The sequence below is a fragment of the Triplophysa dalaica genome, chromosome 2, assembly GCF_015846415.1.
Source record: "Triplophysa dalaica isolate WHDGS20190420 chromosome 2, ASM1584641v1, whole genome shotgun sequence".
Taxonomy (NCBI): Eukaryota; Metazoa; Chordata; class Actinopteri; order Cypriniformes; family Nemacheilidae; genus Triplophysa; species Triplophysa dalaica.
In genome coordinates, this window is record NC_079543.1 from 15,075,001 (window position 1) to 15,094,377 (window position 19,377).

Genomic DNA, 19,377 nt, shown 5'->3' on the forward strand with positions numbered 1-19,377 from the left:
AAAAAATCAAGCATCGTCTTCGTCTTGGGCTTGGCAGACAGTCCCTTTCCTAAGGTCTTTCAATTACAACACCTCAAGGCAGAATAAAACAATTAAAAAGAACTGTGTGTTCTCTTGTACATTTGAAAACAATTAGAACTCTGCATGTCTCTTGTCATCTTACGTCATTAAAGTCATTAAAGAACTATAGATTTTTTCCAAAGCTGAATCTGTGACAAATGTCAAGCCTCAAACCAACTTTACAAAGTTGTGGGAGTACTGTCATATTTCTGAAATAGTTAACACAGGATTTTCTGTTGTTTAGTTTGCAATATTCCTGTAATATTTTTTAGAGATCGACCGATACATCGTTTTCCCGATATTTAATCAATTTCCCGTCATCGGGTATCTGTTTTCTAATATCAGATATAGGTATATAGGTTCCACCATCTTGTGGCCGTTTAGAGAATTGCATGCAGGACCGTTATTGCAGCACAGCGTCTGAGGGGAGAGGCGACAAAACGACAGCGTGCACAGGTTATGTATACTCGCTTGCTTTATTAATACACTTATATTTAACATGAGAGCAATTATTGCACAAATGAGATGTTACATTTACTGCCTGATATGTAGGTTATGCAGCTTCGCAAATAGAGACAAACTCACAGAGTCGCAGCCTAAGCTATTGATTCCTCCCCCAATAAAGACGTAACTTTGAATGAATTAAATGTAACAGCCATGATTTAATTCATATTGGGAATAAAAGAGCTGAATTTAATTACCTTTGTTGTCTATGCTCATCATTCATGTTGCTGTTCACTCACCGGGTTGATGCTCAGGAAGTTTTAGCATAACCTCCGCATGTAGCTAACTTTTTAACAAGATTAACTTGTTTAAAGCATCTTAAGTCGTACTTTCATCGACTATAAAGCCATTCTTTCACTAAGAAACATTTGAATACAGCCCTGTGGAATTAATTATTTATTGTCTCCACAAGCGATTGCAGTTTTAATGTAACGTTACTATTTGAATATATAACAGTGCTTTGTCCGCAGGTATTTAATAAGACTGACAAAAATATTATTAACGTAACAGGTTGAGATATGCAATGAATTATATGCCGTTTTGTTTCTTACATTCATGACAATGTTTTTATTCCATAATAGTTTCCCCATACATTGTGTTTACTTATTCGGCATCACATTTTGTATTGTTTTTATCCATCCGTGAAAGTGATTGTATCTGTGATCAATTAACTATAAGATAAACAGCGCTTCTGCATCTTCTCTCTTACCTGACCTGTTTAATGCGAGTTGACGACCAACCACATGCGATCTCTTTCTCAATGAGCTCCGTGTGTGTACGAGTCCTCGGTCCCTACCAATGATTTGTTGCAGTGTTTGTGTTTCAGACCCCTCTTTATTTTTTAAATTGGATATAAATATTTATTTTTGGAACAAAGACACTTTAGTAACAGTGCACTTTATTTTCACTCTTTCAAACCCCTATATTTATTGGTGTATAGTTGCAAATGTTTTGCTTTGTATGCAAGAAGGGAGTGATTGTTCTAAATAAAATAGTTTGTTCAGTTATGTTGTAATCAGTGTGTATAACAGTAAATAAATATCTGTTCTGCATATCGGGTATCGGGCACACAAACATGAAAATAATCGGTATCTGTTTAAATAAAATATATTTATATATCAGTTCGGTCACTAATATTTTTGTGGTACAGTGATATTACTGTAATTTTTCTGCAGTGTTTACAACAGGATTTTTTTGGTACTCTTTCTAATACTCTTGTAATATTCCAGCAGTACTCTGTAGTATTGCTGTCATAATTCTGCAGTATTAACCAAGTAATACCATTGTAAAAGTTATATTCCTTTGGTAGTATGTGGAATTACATTGATTACGTGTGGCTTTACGTGATTTTATAAGCAAACAAGTCATAATCTTAAAATATGAGGGTCAGGTTAATCTTAAAATGTGAAGTTCACAAGAAACATACATTTGTATGCATTTGAATAAGCAGGGGCTTTAATACAAATCGATTCACATAGTAAATTGCTAGATCAATAATTAAATAAGACAGATAATAATACATACATATACGTTTATTTGCGATGTGAAAAATGTTGCTGTATTACTCATTCTTTACAAACTATAGTGCTAACACAGTGAAATTATTCAAAATTAAAAATGTTTACACAAAATTAGAATCTAACTACAGGCTTGAAGCTTTATCTCACCTGATCATTTGTTGAGAACTGCCTTTTTCAAGGATTATGGATTTAGAGCAAAAACATCTCACCTTTTTTGTAAACCAGGGCTTGACATTAAGCATTGTCATGTTGTTGTCCTTTGTAAAAGGAAATTTGTCATTCACTGGAAATTTGGAATTTTACAAATATCGGTATTGCCATATTTGACAATATTTTTTTCTGTTTGGCGGTCATAAAGCACATTAGCATTTTGTTCATAAAAGTATATGTTCACATAAGTAATTTAATATGACCACAGTAAAATTGGTTGTGTAAGGTGTATGAGATAAAAAAACTGTATATTAATTTATTATGTTTTATTAATATTATGGCATGTTTGGACCTTTTCATGTATTCAAGACTGTTCTTAATTCATTAACCATTATAGGTGAAGACTCTAGGTATGATTGTTATGAGCAATGTGTATTAGAACAAAACATTTATTTCATAATGAGATTTCTCTCCCTAATAAAAAATCCTGTTCTGTAATGAAAAGTTAAATTTTTGTATTTTTTTAAATACAAAAAAATTGTAAAGATCTTTAAGGAGACATCAAATGAAAACCCCACTTTTTCTATGTTTAAGTGCTATAATCCGGTCCCCGGTGCAATCGTGAAAAATAAGAACCCAGGATGTTTGTTTTGGTGTGCCTTTCCCTGCAAGTATGTGAGAAATCGAGCCGTTCAGATTTCACTCCGGTTGTGAGGTCCAAAGCGGATTTTATTGTAATGTTACCGCCCCTTATTCCACATAGTTCCGTCCACCGTGCTCCGCCATTGTTGTTTTCACAAGCGATAGCGGTGTACGTGAGTGACGCCATGGCTACAGTTTCCAGACAACATGGATTTTTTTTATTTTAAGTGGAAATCCATCAGAAACTATAAGTAAAAACCTGCTTGTTTGCGCGAATCACTTCAAGCCTGAGTGCTTTTCTAACCTGGGACAGTACAAGCAGGATTCGGCTCAAAGTTGTTCCTCAAGAGAGATCGAGACTGACGAGACAGATCTGCCGATGTGAGTAATATTTATCAACAGTCTAAATTGACGTAAATTTAGCGTATATATATATATATAGGAGGATGGCTCTGCATATGATGGCGAAGAGAGCTAGGTCAGTCAAGGGCAGTGGTGTAGTCGGGGCCATACGCACACATACACCGTATGCTTACTTTTTCCACAGTGCTGTTTGCGTATAATGACTTCTAAAGATCTATATTAGCGTATACCCTCTTGTTCTCCTGCTTAACGTCTCCAAGCTGCTTTTGTGGTTGCTTTCCCTTTAACCGTATCGCGTTCACAATTCAGTCATACAATTGGTGCATTTCTTAATAAAATTCACAAAATGTATTATGGCCCTCTGACAACCACGCCAAGTGCATCATCTTCAGTGTTGGCAACTCACCTGCGAGGAGCTCATCCCGTCAATGACTGAAAGAGTCCCGATGAAGCCATCAGATAATAATGATAAAACTGCTCACTTTAAGTCAAAGCTGGTTTAAAGGGCGCTCACCGGCAGTGGCTCCACTCATCTGCCATTGACACTGAATTCACGGGTTCTCTTGTGCTGCTTTATCTCTTTATGATATTGCAGTGCATCGTAAATCTTTGGTATCTGTCACAACTTTTAATACTAGCTTTCTTTAAATGACACATGATGAAATGAAACAAAGCACTTAGATGGCCCTACTGTTTAAATTCAGAATCCTTACATTTTCTATGTATCCTCGTTCCCATTAAAGCCATTGTGAACCTACTTGTTACATTTATTCAACATTTAAAATACTGTACTCTGTTTTTACTTCATACATTAATATCTTCCCCTTAAATTATTAACAAGTATTAACACAGAGATCGCAGTGATGACAAAGTTACATCTCTGTAAAATCTTGCATGTGTTTTTACGTATTCTTGTATATGTGATGCGTTACAAAGATATGATGGTTTGTAAAAAATATTGTATTTAGGTCGACAGTACTGGCATAGACCTGCTTTTTCCAACCTTATTTTTTTCCAATTCTATAACTTCATATTCAAAGCATAAGCGAAGAATAATGCATAAATATTTAACTGAAATAATTGTCATATATTACTAGAAAAACAAATATATGAATTGCCCATAATTGAACGTCATGATTTAGTTCTCTATCTGAAGTAGAGGTCGACCGATATGCGTTTTTCAGACCGATACCGATTATTTCCATGCGAATTAGACCGATAACCGATATTTTGAACCGATATATATATGTTGTAAAAACGTAAATTTATATAGAAATTAAGAACACAGGCTCTGAAACATTTGAAACATTTTTAATTCTGACTGAGAAATCTTAATACACAAGCAACAGGGTAAAAAACAACAAGCAACAAATGAAAAAATGAATTGAATGTAACAAATGATATTTATTTATGGAAAAAAATATGTTCTGATGACTTTAACATTGCATACAATACTATTCAATTAATCATTTAGATCATCATTGGATTAACTAGCACAATTTGAATTTATATAATAAGTGTAAATAATTGAATTGCCTTCATAGCTTTATTGTGTATGTTGTTGAAAAGTCCGCAATATTTAAATGAAACTATAACATTAAAAGCATATTTTAGGCACACCTAGTTAGTACATAAGCCTATTCCTTGATTGAATTGTCAGTAAGATGGGCATTTAATCACACCCGTGTGTGGCTCTGAACATTTATGTGTATAAATAAGTTGCGAAATATAACTCGATCTATCATTTGTCGCGAGCAGCTTGATATTGCGGAGTCTAAGTGTGTATGTGTGTGTGCTCGCGTGCAAGAGATCGCTCTGACTGAAGACCGACGATTCAAGTCCTTTATGCTTTAAAATGTCTTGTATTTTTGAAATGGCGTCACTTAAAATGACATGCAAAACGCCAGCTCGATCAATTACAAGAAACGCGTGTGCAGTATGCTGCTCGAGCAAAATTATTGTTACACTATGGATGTGAATTATATCTACATGATAATAATGCGTAAATCCCGTGGAACCTGCAGAAAACCCGCAAAGCTGCTCCGAAATTCAGGCAGTAATTATCTTTAAGTGTTTTGCATCTTCAGTGTAGTGGATTGTGAATTATTTCAACGTCTGATGCTGCTTTACCTCAGAGAGCACGAACCTGAAGCAGTGCTTTCGGTGTGAGAGTGAAATTATCTTTCTGCCCCGCAGCCTCCCGCGTTTATTGGCCGGACTCGTGACTTAGTCCCAACAAATCACAGTGGCAGTGGGCGGGCATTACTCTAGGCAAACCCCTAGAGTTTCGTGTTCCGACTGCTCTCGCTACATCCTTGGCTGCGTCAGAGCCAAATAGCGCATTTCAAAATTAAATGACTTTATCAGCAAATCGGCTTTGAAAATGATCGATATCGATTATCGGCAAAATCCTTAATATCGACGCCGATAATCGGCTAATTCGATAATAGGTCGACCACTAATCTGAAGGAGAAGACAAAAATGCTGAAGAACTCCGGTGTGTGGGAACAATCAATGAGAACAAGACAAAGGCAGTGTGCCAAATATGCGATTCGAAATTGGCCTACCACAACAGCACGTCAAGTTTGAAAAATCACATGAGTTATGTAAGTAGTAGCCTATAAAAATGCTAGGGTGTGTTTTATTATGTGTTCAACTTTATGTGAGTGTTGCACTGACCTTCTAATGTTATCAAATCAACACGAGAGCAATTAATTAAAGATGCTTTGCGCTGTTAGGTCTTTGCAGCGCTGCATGATATACACGCATAATATTTGGAGCAGTCTTACGGTGACAGAATGAGGAATTTTAACAGTCTCATGCCCGCCATGCGTTTCTCTAGTGCGTCTCTAGCGCTGTTGGCAATCAAACTGCGTTCTGTGCCTGAGCAACAAACAATAAATACTGAAAACATTTTTCTAAACTAACATAAGAAAGGAAACAAACTATATCTTATTTACCATTGAAAAGAAAATAAATCAATTTTAATGGCTGCAACAGTTTAAATAGTTTTCATGTTATGCATTTAAATCTGCACTCCAGCGCAGTTGGTAATCAAACTATGCTAGCACCTTAACCACACACAAAAAATAATCCAAATATTTACTAAATTAACTTAATACTAATAAAGTTATAACTTCTTCAAAGTTATAACCTAATACAAATTTTCTAATAATTTATTAAAAGTGTATTCATTCTGAACGTGTCGCGTGTCCATATTGCACCAAAATGCGACACTCCACTCCCTTGGGTACCTGATTGGATGTCGATTGGATGAACCGTCCATCCATCCATCCATCCATCCATCCATCCATTTTCTAGCGCTTATCCGGGGCCGGGTGCCCAGACTTCGGATGCCCAGACTTCCCTCTCCCTAGACACTTCCTCTAGCTCTTCCGGGGGGACACCGAGGCGTTCCCAGGCCAGCCGGGAGACATAGTCCCTCCAGCGTGTCCTAGGTCTTCCCCGGGGTCTTCTCCCGGTGGGACATGCCCGGAACACCTTACCGGGAAGGCGTCCAGGGGGCATCCGGAAAAGATGCCCGAGCCACCTCAGCTGGCCCCTCTCGATGTGGAGGAGCAGCGGATCTACTCTGAGCTCCTCCCGAGTGACCGAGCTTCTCACCCTATCTCTAAGGGATCGCCCGGCCACCCTGCGGAGAAAGCTCATTTCGGCCGCCTGTATCCGGGATCTTGTCCTTTCGGTCATGACCCACAGCTCATGACCATAGGTGAGAGTAGGAACGTAGATTGACCGGTAAATCGAAAGCTTCACCTTGCGGCTCAGCTCCTTCTTCACCACGACAGTCCGGTACAGCGACTGCATTACTGCAGAAGCTGCACCGATCCGTCTGTCAATCTCCCGCTCCATCCTTCCCTCACTCGTGAACAAGACCCCCAGATACTTGAACTCCTCCACTTGAGGCAGGAACTCTCCACCTACCTGAAGTGAGCAAGCCACCCTTTTCCGGCTGAGAACCATGGCCTCAGATTTGGAGGTGCTGATTCTCATCCCAGCCGCTTCACACTCGGCTGCAAACCGTTCCAGTGCATGCTGAAGGTCCTGGTCTGATGGGGCCAGCACGATGACATCATCCGCAAAGAGCAGAGATGCAATCGTGTGGTCCCTAAACCCGACGCCCTCCGGCCCCTGGCTGCGCCTAGAAATTCTGTCCATAAAAATTATGAACAGAACGGGCGACAAAGGGCAGCCCTGCCGGAGTCCAACATGCACCGGGAACAAGTCTGACTTACTGCCGGCAATGCGAACCAAGCTCCTGCTCCGGTCGTACAGGGACCGGATGGCCCTTAGCAAAGGGTCCCGAATCCCATACTCCCGGAGCACCCTCCACAAGATGACCGGGACGGAAACCACACTGTTCCTCCTGAATCCGAGGGTCTACTATCGGCCGGATTCCCCCTCCTGAGGCGACGGACGGTTTGCCAGAATCTCTTCGAGGCTGACCGATAGTCTTTCTCCATGGCCTCGCCGAACTCCTCCCAGGCCCGAGTTTTTGCCTCCCCAACCACCCGGGCTGCAGTCCGCTTGGCCTGTCGGTACCTGTCAGCTACCTCGGGAGTCCCACAAGCCAGCCAGGCCCGATAGGACTCCTTCTTCAGCTTGACAGCATCCCTTACTTCCGGTGTCCACCACCGGGTTCGGGGATTGCCGCCTCGACAGGCACCGGAGACCTTACGGCCACAGCTCCGAGTGGCTGCGTTGACAATGGAGGTGGAGAACATGGTCCACTCGGACTCAATATCTCCAGACTCCCTCGGGATCTGGTCGAAGCTCTGCCGGAGGTGGGAGTTGAAGATCTCTCTGACAGGCGATTCGGCCAAACGTTCCCAACAGACCCTCACAGTACGTTTGGGTCTGCCGAGTCTGTCCAGCTTCCTCCCCCGCCATCGGATCCAACTCACCACCAGGTGGTGATCGGTTGACAGCTCCGCCCCTCTCTTCACCCGAGTGTCCAAGACATACTGCCGTAGGTCAGATGAAACAACAACAAAGTCGATCATTGACCTCCGGCCAAGGGTGTCCTGGTGCCATGTGCACTGATGGACACCCTTATGCTTGAACATGGTGTTCGTTATGGCCAAACTGTAACTAGCACAGAAGTCCAATAACAGAACACCACTCGGGTTCAGATCAGGGGGGCCGTTCCTCCCAATCACGCCCCTCCAGGTGTCACTGTCGCTGCCCACGTGGGCGTTGAAGTCACCCAGCAGAACGACGAAGTCCCCAGTCGGGGCGCTTTCCAGCACCCCTCCCAGAGACTCCAAGAAGGCCGGGTACTCTACACTGCCGTTTGGCCCATAGGCGCAAACGACAGTGAGAGACCTATCCCCGACCCGGAGGCGCAGGGAAGCGACCCTCTCGTTCACCGGGGTAAACTCCAACACATGGCGGCTGAGCTGGGGGGATATAAGCAAACCCACACCAGCCCGCCGCCTCTCACCCTTGGCAACTCCAGAGTGGTAAAGAGTCCATCCTCCCTCGAGTAGTGTGGTTCCAGAGCCCAAGCTGTGCGTAGAGGTGATCCCGACTATCTCTAGTCGGAATCTCTGAACCTCACGCTCAAGCTCTGGCTCCTTCCCCGTCAGAGAGGTGACGTTCCATGTCCCTAGAGCTAGATTCCGCGTCCAGGGATCGGGTTGTCGAGGCCCCCGCCTTCGACTACCACCCAATCCACTTTGCACCAGCCCCCTACGGTCCCTCCTGTAGGTGGTGAATCCACGGGAGGGTGGCCCCACGTCGCTCCTTCGGGCTGAGCCCGGCCGGACCCCATGGGGGAAGGTCCGACCACCAGGCGCTCGCATATGAGCCCCAACCCCGGGCCTGGCTCCAGGGTGGGGCCCCGGCTGCGCCATACCGGGCGACGTCACGGTCCTCGAAATTGTAGTCATCATATGGGTTTTTTGAACCGCTCTTGGTCTTCATCATTCTCGACATAAAAAACATGCAAACAGACAGACAGACACAGAGATTCCTGCCTTTATTAGAGAAACGAATATGTTCAGCCCTCTCCCTCCGAAGCTTTGAATATTCAATGTTGATTACTAACGAAGCTTCTAAGCTCAAAAAATTGTATTTGGTACAGCCCTTATAAGTAAATACAACCTCGGATAAGACGCCAAAAGCAGATAATTTGTAACTCTGATCAATTCAGTCTCTGTACTGTGATGTGCTCTAAATCCAGACTGGAAATCTTCACTGATGTCATTCCTTTGAAAGAAGGAACATAATTGACTTGAAACTTTTTCCGGAACTTTAGATTTAAAAAGGTATATTTGATATAGGTCTGTAGTTAACTAGTTCTCTATGGTCGAGTTGGGTTTTTTTGACAAGGGGCTTGTATGTTGTATGTTCCAGGTTTCACTTCTGGTGGCATTGTTATAATATTTTTGCTAATATCTTGGATTTTTATTTGTAAAGTAGTTCATAAATTCATCACTGTTATGCTGATATCCAGAATCAGAAGTCGTTGACTATTTATTTTTGGTTAATTTAGCCACTGTGTTAAATAGCAACCTATGGTTGTGCTGGTTTTTTTCTATTAGTGATGAAAAGTAGGCGGATCTAGACGCTTTTAGGTATTTCATATACTTTCGAATACTATCCTTCCATGTTTTTTGGAATACCTCTAATTTTGTTTTCTCAAAGATTGTTCTGCCCCATCTTGTCTTGCTTTTCTTGATCTAGTGTCAGAGTCATGACAGAACCTTGTTTCATGTGGAGAGAGGCAATTTGGAACTGATGACTTTCCATACTCTCTGTCTCATCTTTGTCCCCGCCTTCTGGTTTCCTCATTATTGATTTTTAATGATTTCATGCCCTACACTTTCATGCCCTACACCGTTCCCCTCTTGATTTGGTTCCCTATTTATTGCCCTTGTGTCTTCCGTCTCGTGCTGGATCATTTTGCCTTGTTTGTTTGTTGTCACCCTCCCGGTTTGTAATGTTGTGTTAAGTTAGTTTAGTTATACATAGTTATGTCTAGTGTTGTACTTAGTCTTGTCTAGTTTAGTCTTAGTCTCTTGTCTTAGTCCCAACAAATCAGAGGGGCAGTGGGCGGGCATTACTCTAGGCAACAAACTAGAGAGCGTGTTCTGACTGCTCTCACTAAATCCTTGGCTGCATCAGAGCCAAATAGCGCATTTCAAAATTTACATTTACATTTACATTTAGTCATTTGGCAGACGCTTTTATCCAAAGCGACTTACAGTGCAGTTATTACAGGGACAATCCCCCTGGAGCAACATGGAGTAAAGTGTCTTGCTCAAGGACACACTGGTGGTGGCTGCTGGGATCAAACCAGCAACCTTTGATTTTACCAGTTCAGTGGTTTAACCCACTAGACCACCATCTCCGAAATTAAATGACTTTATCGGCAAATCGGCTTTGAAAATGACCGATATCGATTAACGGCTAAATCCTTAATATCGTCGCCGTTTAATCGGCCTGTTCGATAATCGGTCGACCACTATCCCAGTCCGTGTGATTAAAAGCATAGAGTCTGATTGGTCTGACCAGCATGGATCATCTTAAGGGGTGCATCCTGCTTCAGTTTCTGCCTGTTAGCCGACAGTAGAAGGAAGGAATAGTGGTCTGATTTGCCAAATGGTTGCCGGGGGAGGGATTTGAAACCAACTGGTGCTATTTTGGTGTTACAGATTTGAGGTTGGCTTTGTTAAAGTCTCGAGTAACAATGTATGTGGATTGTGGTTGCAAGTTTTCCTGATTGTTTATACTCCCGTACAGTTCCTGGAGAGCCCAGTCTGTGTCGGCTTCTGCGGGGATATACACAGTTGTGATAATGACCGCTGTGAATTCCCTCGGTAGCCAGAATGGTTGACCATAAAGCATGAGAAATTCCAGATCAGGGGAGAAGAAAGACTTTATATGTTCCTTTGATCGCACCATGATTTGTTGATCATAAAACATACACCACCTCCTCTACTTTTTCCCGAGAGATCTTTTGCTTGGTAAGCTCGGTACACAGAGAACCCTGCGAGTTCGATGGCCGTATCTGGAATTCTCACAGTTAGCCAGGTTTCAGTAAGGCAGATAATGCAGCAGGCCCTTGTCTCTTGATTAAACGAGATCTGTGCACTCAGTTCGCAAAGTTTTTTATCCACAGACTGAACGTTTGCCAGTAAAATACTTTGTAGCTGGGGTCAGTTTTCTGGGTGTCTGAGTCTGATGAGAACGCTAAGAAATGTCACAAAACTCAACAATTGGTTCAACCCACTTCATATTGTTACAATTATGTGGACAGATTATGTTAATTTACAGATAAATTTAAGAGTTACTAGAATTGAGATTTTCCAATTTATTTGTCCACAAACACTGCTGGATAAATGTGTTTTGCATCATTCAAATATTGTTAATTTACGTATTTTATAGACATTGTACCAGTACAAAGAAGGTTGAAAATCTGAAATGTGAAAACTTTTCCTATAATATTTGTGATTTTTAACTGAACGTGAATTTTTACACATGACTTGTATATCTTAGAGCTATTGTGATATGAACTCTATTTGTTGCCAGATGTTTCTCGGTGAGTCGTAGCTCCCTATGGCTGATTAAAGTATATTTAATGATTGTAACATTGAAACATGTATTTTCTGTAAAACTTCTCTTAGATTAATTGCATTTTTAAATTGGCTAAACCTTTAAGACAGTTTACCTGGGATTTCCTGCAATAAAAACATCTTGTCATGTTGCCATCAAACCATGTATTTTTTCATTTTTTTAAACTAAGGTTTTCTACTATAGTTATATCATAGGAATGCTTGAGTGATTAGTTTATAATATGGATACTGTAGTAAGGCGATGGTTATTTTTGATTTACATTGGTTTCACAACAACTATCAAAGTTATTATTATTGTAGTAAAACTGGTTGATTTGAATATACAATGGTCCAACTGAAAATACTATGAAATACATGTATACATATTCGAATGGTGTGGCGGGGTAAGAGAATACGACAGACAAAACTGGTGAGGAAGAGCAACCCCAGTGGGGAATTTATTATAAAACATAAAATAATGTGTCCAAAACTGTGATATCAGGGGTGCTCGTGATGTGCTGTCGTCCGATCCGTGCTCGTGCAATCGGGTTTCCTGTGCTTCCCTCGCTGGCCTCTCTCGCACTCTCCCGGGGTGGGGTAGAATGGATCAAGCGTTAGGCTTTGTATGATCCGGGACCCAGAGTGCTGGGAGCACGCGGCTTTTATGCCCGGCAGCTAATCGGCCTCAGGTGCCGGGCCGTTTCCCAGCTCCTGTAGGCGCCTCTGGAAGATAATCGGGGTGGGAGGGAAAATGACACCTGACAGTCCGACCCATACTGACTGGAAGACGGACTGTACGATGGGCTGGCCGGACAGGATCGCTGGCTAATCCACGAAGGGGACCTCCACCTAGGCAGCATCCTCCGGCGGCTGAGCAGCTTCCTCTCTGGCACTCTCTGGCAGCTGGGCCACGGTCTCTGGCTCTGGGCCACACACTCGGGTGGTTATACAGCACTCTCCGGCTGCTGGGCAGCTCGGTCGGTCGGCTAGGGTTAATCAGGTTCATCAACCTGAAGGATGCATACTTTCATGTTTCCATTCTCCCTTGAGACAGATTGTTCGTTTGGTTTGCCTTCAAGGGTCATGCAAACCAGTACAAGGTTCTTCCCTTTGATAGGGTCCTCTCAAGGAGCGGGCGTGGGTATTCTCAACTATCTCTGCGACTGGCTCATCTTGGCGCATTCGCAAGATCTGTTGTGTAAGCACAAGATCCATAGCTGCACTCAGTGACCCCGACCAAAAGCCATCGAGCAAATATCCACGAGGAAGAGGGAGAGCCCACCATCCGCAACTCAGAAAGTCCCACTCGCCGAAAACCGTGCAGGTCCAACCTGGTCCCAACCAGAAAACGGAGGAACAACCTGAGAAAATAGTAATGGCATGTTGTAACTTTATTCCAACATCGTTATCCAACATCGACCACAAAACAAGACCAAACCAGACCCACGCAGCCCCAACAATTAAAATCCCCCAAACCACAACCAACGAGCCTCCCCACAGATACCCACCATACAACCTTCAATAAGGGCCACTGAATGCAGCTATAACTTCAAACTGCTGACATGGTATTTAATGCTAAACTTACATCACAAGTATTGTAACTTCAGCATTAATGTGACAGGTAGTCCGTATTTGCTCTTGGCTGGGGATAGAATGGTCTGTGCTGGGATGGTCAGATGGTCATATTTCTCTTGTGTGGTGGGGGAATTGCCTTAGAGGGAGCTGGGATGGTCAGTCAGTCTGCACCTGGCGTAATCTCTAGTTGGGGATGGGCATATGTCGATCATCTGGACCTGGCAGAATTTCTCCTTACGCAGAAGGCAGAAAGTGAATAATTATCGTAGCTGCTGTCCATTAACTATGCATTAAGTGAAAGCTTGGCTGAAAAGATGTGTCTTTAATCTAGATTCAAATTGGGAGAGTGTGTCTGACCCTCGAATAGTATTGGGCAGGCTATTCCAGAGTTTAGGTGCTACGTATGAGAAAGCCTGACCCCCTTTGATGGATTTAGTTATTCTAGGTTTTATCAAAAGTCCTGAGTTTTGAGATCTTAGAGAGCGTGATGGTTTGTAATGTGATAAAAGCTTGGATAAGTAAGTAGGGGCTAAACCGTGTAAGTCTTTGTAAGTAATTAAAAGAATTTTAAAATCAATACGATACTTAATCTGTAGCCAGTGAAGCAATGATAAAACTGGGGTTATGTGATCGTATTTTCTTGACCTGGCTAGAACTCTGGCCGGTGCATTCTGAACTGACTGTGGTTTGTTTATTAATGATACAGGACAACCACTAAGTAGAGGATTACAATAGTCAAGTCTTGTATTTGTACAAGACATCTTGTATTTGGTATTAAATGCTAAACTAAAATCACATGTCACCAGTCTGAGTGCAGCTATGACACGTCAGAGGGGATCTGGCCCTCCCGGTTGAGCCTGGTTTCTCCCGAGGTTTTTTTCTCCATTAATCAATCATTGGAGTTTGGGTTCCTCGCCACAGCAGGGCAGTGTTGGCCTGCTCACCGGGAGACTGCATTCATTCATTTATTTATTTATTTATTTAGAAATTAGATGTTATTTATTAGAATGAACTTACTCGTTGTATAAATACCATGCACTGTGCTGTGTTTTAACTTTTCTGTTTTTCCTGTTTGCCCCTGTAAAGCTGCTTTGAAACAATACACATTGTGAAAAGCGCTATATAAATAAACTTGAATTGAATTGAATTGAATTGTAAGACTTGACTATAAGACATGTGATATTCATGTTAGATGCCTTCAAACCATTTAAGCACGATTTGTAACAGATGCTTTGACGTTTTCAGTGTAGACAGACAGCTTCTAGCTGTGGGAAATGGCGCAACGCGACAGCGGTCCAATCTGGTGTATACAGTCACGGACTACAGGCTACGTCAGTGAATCTTTTTCAGATAGCGCACCAATATTAAGTTCTCTTTCGTGCTTGAATAAACCAAACCACAAAAGATCATGCCAGAAAGCCTGTTTTGTCTAGCTTTTTTGTAAGCACAGACTTCAACGTGTTAAATAAAATCCTAAATGAATGCAAAGAGTTGAGGAAACTGGAAAGGGCGTTAGATCTGCGTGTGGCAGCTCTCAAAGGGCCCACATTCTTAAACCTGCAGCTGTGACTCCTGTCATTAATGTTGAACAAAGAACAAAAGAAAAATGGAATTCAATGTGTTTTGAAGCATCAATTATGTATTTAATTTAGAATTTAGCATGAAAGGCTGTGAAGTGTTTGAAAGCTTAAAGCGACAACAAGCTGTTTTGGTGTATGGTTCCCCCATGTGGATAAGCACAATAGTCTATTATCAATGTCGTTAATACTGTATCTGTAAAGGCCTCCACCTGGGCAGCGCAAATATACGTGAATTTATGACTAAGCAGAATTACATTATCTCTAGTCTACCTTATTGTTATAAATTGTGAACCAGTAATGTTAGTGGTTGCCAATAAACAACCTGAGCACAGCCAATTTACTAATACGCTAAAAAGTAAAGGACAGTAAGAAAAATATTAACATAAGACTTTCAATTCCAATAGCAACAAGTCTAACGTTTGGTCCCCTTCTGTTTTGCAACCCATTGCTTCTTGCTGCACGCGTGTGTCACAGAGTATAAGTCTGCAGATATTGATTCGTGTTCGGGCTCGTGTCCGATCACTCTCTTGCTTTCTTTTCTTTGCTTCCTTCCTTTGGTTTTTTGGCTGGCTCTGTCATGGTGATGTTTTGGTTTGTTTTGTCTTACTGTTAGCTCTGCTGTTGGCTAACTTCTCCCAGGCTACGAGTAAAACGTGACGTATGCCGCAAAGCAGGTGATAGGCGGGGCTTGTACAGGCCCGAACACCAAAGTTAAAAGTGGATTTTTTTTTTTATTGAATGAATACATCAGTTGGAGTACTAATATCAGAATGTTGGCTTTGATTTAGAAAATGATGTTGTTAAAGAAATATCTTGTTTTTACATGAATTTGAAGATTAAATATATTATTATTAGAATGTATATTATATACTTAAAAACATTAATGTTAAATGTGATTAATCGTGATTAATCACAGAAATACTGTGTGATTTATCAAAAAAAATAATCAATTGACCATACTAGTTTTTACTTATTATTTCAATAATGTCGTTGACCGGAATATTCCTCAAATGGAAAAACATGTTCGAAAATGTGTAAATTAATTAGTTATGTTTAAGCATAATCTTAGACTGCATGGGATTGCTGTTTTACAGAACACAATCTCAAAATGACATTATGTTGTTATAATGCCTACTGTAAATGTCAGAAATCACCATTGTACTGAAGCAATATATTTATTTTCTAGGCTTTATTGGCATGTTGATGCGCCATCATTGGCTGCTGGTTGGTGCCTGTGGCTGGGTGCTACTCATCCTAATCTTCATCAGCAAGTTTATTAACTTCAGCATCAGAATGCCAGATGGTATGTGTTTAGCACTTCCTCAGCATTTCTTTCTGGGGTATTTGATTGAAAGTATGTGAAAGTGTTTGTTTCTCCATACTTAGAAACATAGGAAAAATAGGTTAATGCAATGCAAGTCGCTTTGGATAAAAGCGTCTGTCAAATACATAAATGTAAATGTCATTCAGGGCTCGACATTAATGCTTTTCTGAGGCAAATTAATATTTTGGACAGGCAAGTGAAAGAGGTTTTTTTCTTGCTCAACATGTCAAGTAGCCTGAAAATATAAAAATAAAAAACAATGATAGAACTATTTTTATTTGTGTTACAGCATTTGTCAACTTTACATCAGAAAACAGCAGGGAAAAACTTGACAAACTTGTTAAGGCACATGTGTCTGTAAAACGTCAATGTGCACATAATACATATTAATAGATACACAAGATTACTTTTATTGCTTACTAATACGAAATGTGATTTTTAAAAATTGTCTGATTACTTAAAAAGTTATAGTAACAGCTCTCATTTTTAAACTGTAAACATTGTCAGCTTTAAAAAGACACCTGGGTACATGTGTAATCACAGAGACTCGTATGTAAACATAGTCATGCCATTATCTTAAGCTCTATGCAAGTAGCGTTTTTACCTTGACAAGTAAATTACAAAGTTATTTGTCGACAGGACAACCATGTGATGATGCTTAATGTCAATCCCTGTCATCTTCTTGCTCTTAACCCACTCTGAGAGTTTCCCTTATTACATTTTTAGACTATGTAGGGAGGACAGTGTTTGGTTGGGCCATGCCAGCTGATAGGAGAATTATCCTTCATTCAGCCCAGCAGCCAGACAAAGCAGCATCTGAGCCATATACAGTGGTGAGACATGAAAATGAAGTCTCTCAGTGTCTACAATGTTCATTTATTTATTGTTTGGCTAACAGATGATTTTTAGAACGTTGTAGCACATATTTATTATGTGTTTTCTGTATGTCATAAAGTATGTGTTTATGTAATGACGATGTATTTTATGTGGATATCAGTCCTCAGTTTATCCCTCTATATTGGAGCCCAAAGACTGGCAGTCAGTGAATGAGAAGCGTTTGGAGCTCTTATCAACTGTTTGCAGAAATTCGTCTTTTTGGAACATCACTCATTCGACTTTGCACAGATTTGTCTTGGACCGCATTTTTGTGTGTGACAAACACAAGATTCTCTTCTGCCAGACACCTAAAGTGGGTAACACACAATGGAAAAAGGTCCTTATTTTTCTCAATGGTAAGAAATGCAAAAAAAATATGAACATCCTTAAATGTGCTCTTTATTATTCAAAATATATTAAGAGAAAAATACATAAGTATTACTTTATTTGAAAGATACTCTCTATTTTTCCCTTTTAGGAAAGTTCTCCAAGGTTGAAACTATACCAGAAAACCTGGTTCATGACCATGAGAGAAATGGATTACCTCGCCTTTCCTCCATGACTGACACAGAGATTAATAGAAGGTTTACATGTATACCATTAGTAATGTTTGCAAAAACGTTTTTGTGAAAAGTGTCTCCCTTTAAGCAGGAGCGTATCTATTGTCCATCAGTGCCACCTGTTTTACAGGCGAGAAATAGCTGTTGATAATAGAGGTCGACCGATATGGATTTTTTTCTGCACGAGGCTGATTTTTTTTTCACCTTCATCTCATAAATTCGAATTAAGTAATAAGAAGTGATACAGAAAATTGTTTAAATTAAACATTTATTTCAGACATGTCTCTTCAAAACAGTCCACTTGATTGAGAAAGATTGATTAAGTTTTTATTCCAGGGTACACGATAACAGTCTAATTCATAAAAATACATTGCTCAACACTTTTAAGTGCCTTCTCAAACTGTTCTGAAGCATGTTTTTTGTTAATGTTTGTTGGCAGACACTGCTCCGCCATTGTAGTTTTCCATGAATCCATGGCTTAAGTTTGTGGACAACATGCAATTTAGTCGCTGCACAGAGTCCAAACCTAGGAGGAGACAGCATTGATTTTTTTTTCTTAGTGGAAATCCCTCAGAAACCATAAGTAAAAACCTGCTTGTTTGCGCAAATCACTTCAAACCGCAGTGCTTTTTCAACCTGGGGCAGAACAGGCAGGATTAGCTTCAAAGTTGTTTCTCAAGAGGGATCGAGACCGACTGAACGAGACGTGATGTGAATAATATTTATCAACAGTCTGAATTGACGTAAATGTACCGTATATATAGGAGGATTATGTTAGCATATGATAACGAAGGGAGCCAAGTCAGTCACAGGCTAAATAGAACATGCAAAGCAAGTGTTAAACTTACTGTATATAAGTGCAGATGGACACTTGGAGTTTAACTGTATGAATGTTAATACATTATGGTCATTAATATGTTTAGCTGCGGCAAGCTGTTTGTTTTTGCTAATGAACAGGGGCGAACACTGCTGGTTAGATTCGTTTTAAACGTCTCTAATCATTCCTGCTTAGGCTGAACATTTTTTCACAGCTTACTATTTATGCTTTCACCGTGTGTGTTATAACAGTTAACGTTATAACTTGTCAACGAAAAGCGGTTAAATCCACGGTATTCTGCTGAGATTTCAGGTGCGCAATCCGTGGATTTAAGGCAAGCATACACGCACAACGTGAGCGCTGTTTGATGTGACAGATTTTTTTCAAGAAACATAATTTAGCTAAATGATTGGCATGGCAGTACTACCCGTTTGTTGTGTTGACAAGCCCGGACGGTGGGGTGCGCTGTAACTCATTATCATTTAAGAGACATGCACTAAAACAGGTTGCTGTGAGCAGAGCTGTTTTTGACGAGGTTTTGTTTACACAGCCATTGAGTGTTTTTAAGCAAAATTTGTTCCAGACATTTCATGAAGACCCTAATAATTCATGCCAACTTGTTGAAAGTAGTCATATGATGTCTCCTTTAAATAGCAAATGCATTTACCCTCCTCTGTGGGCTGAATTTGACAGCCCTCTGCTTCCTGGGTACATGATGTCACTATTACGAGTGCTTTTATTTACTTCCACCCAAAGGAATATGCCAAAAACAGAAGCGAGGGCTTGCTTCGAGAAGAGAGCCACTGGAGTAGTGTTTGGTTATAAGAGAT

General features: G+C 40.8%; 1 protein-coding gene across 3 annotated transcripts in view; it reads left to right on the forward strand.

Annotated features, from left to right (window-relative positions):
- The window catches only part of chst10 (carbohydrate sulfotransferase 10), a 34,592-nt gene that overhangs the window by 3,347 nt on the left and 11,868 nt on the right, over positions 1-19,377 (forward strand). For 2 of the 3 annotated variants that reach the window (XM_056767165.1, XM_056767148.1), the window contains exons 2-5: positions 16,157-16,273; positions 17,021-17,127; positions 17,292-17,526; positions 17,649-17,754. In XM_056767165.1, coding sequence (XP_056623143.1) covers positions 16,168-16,273; positions 17,021-17,127; positions 17,292-17,526; positions 17,649-17,754 — 554 coding nt within the window. In that variant the 5' untranslated portion in view covers positions 16,157-16,167. Of the gene's footprint in view, positions 1-405; positions 517-16,156; positions 16,274-17,020; positions 17,128-17,291; positions 17,527-17,648; positions 17,755-19,377 lie in introns of all 3 variants that reach the window. The other variant, XM_056767156.1, reaches the window with a different exon arrangement.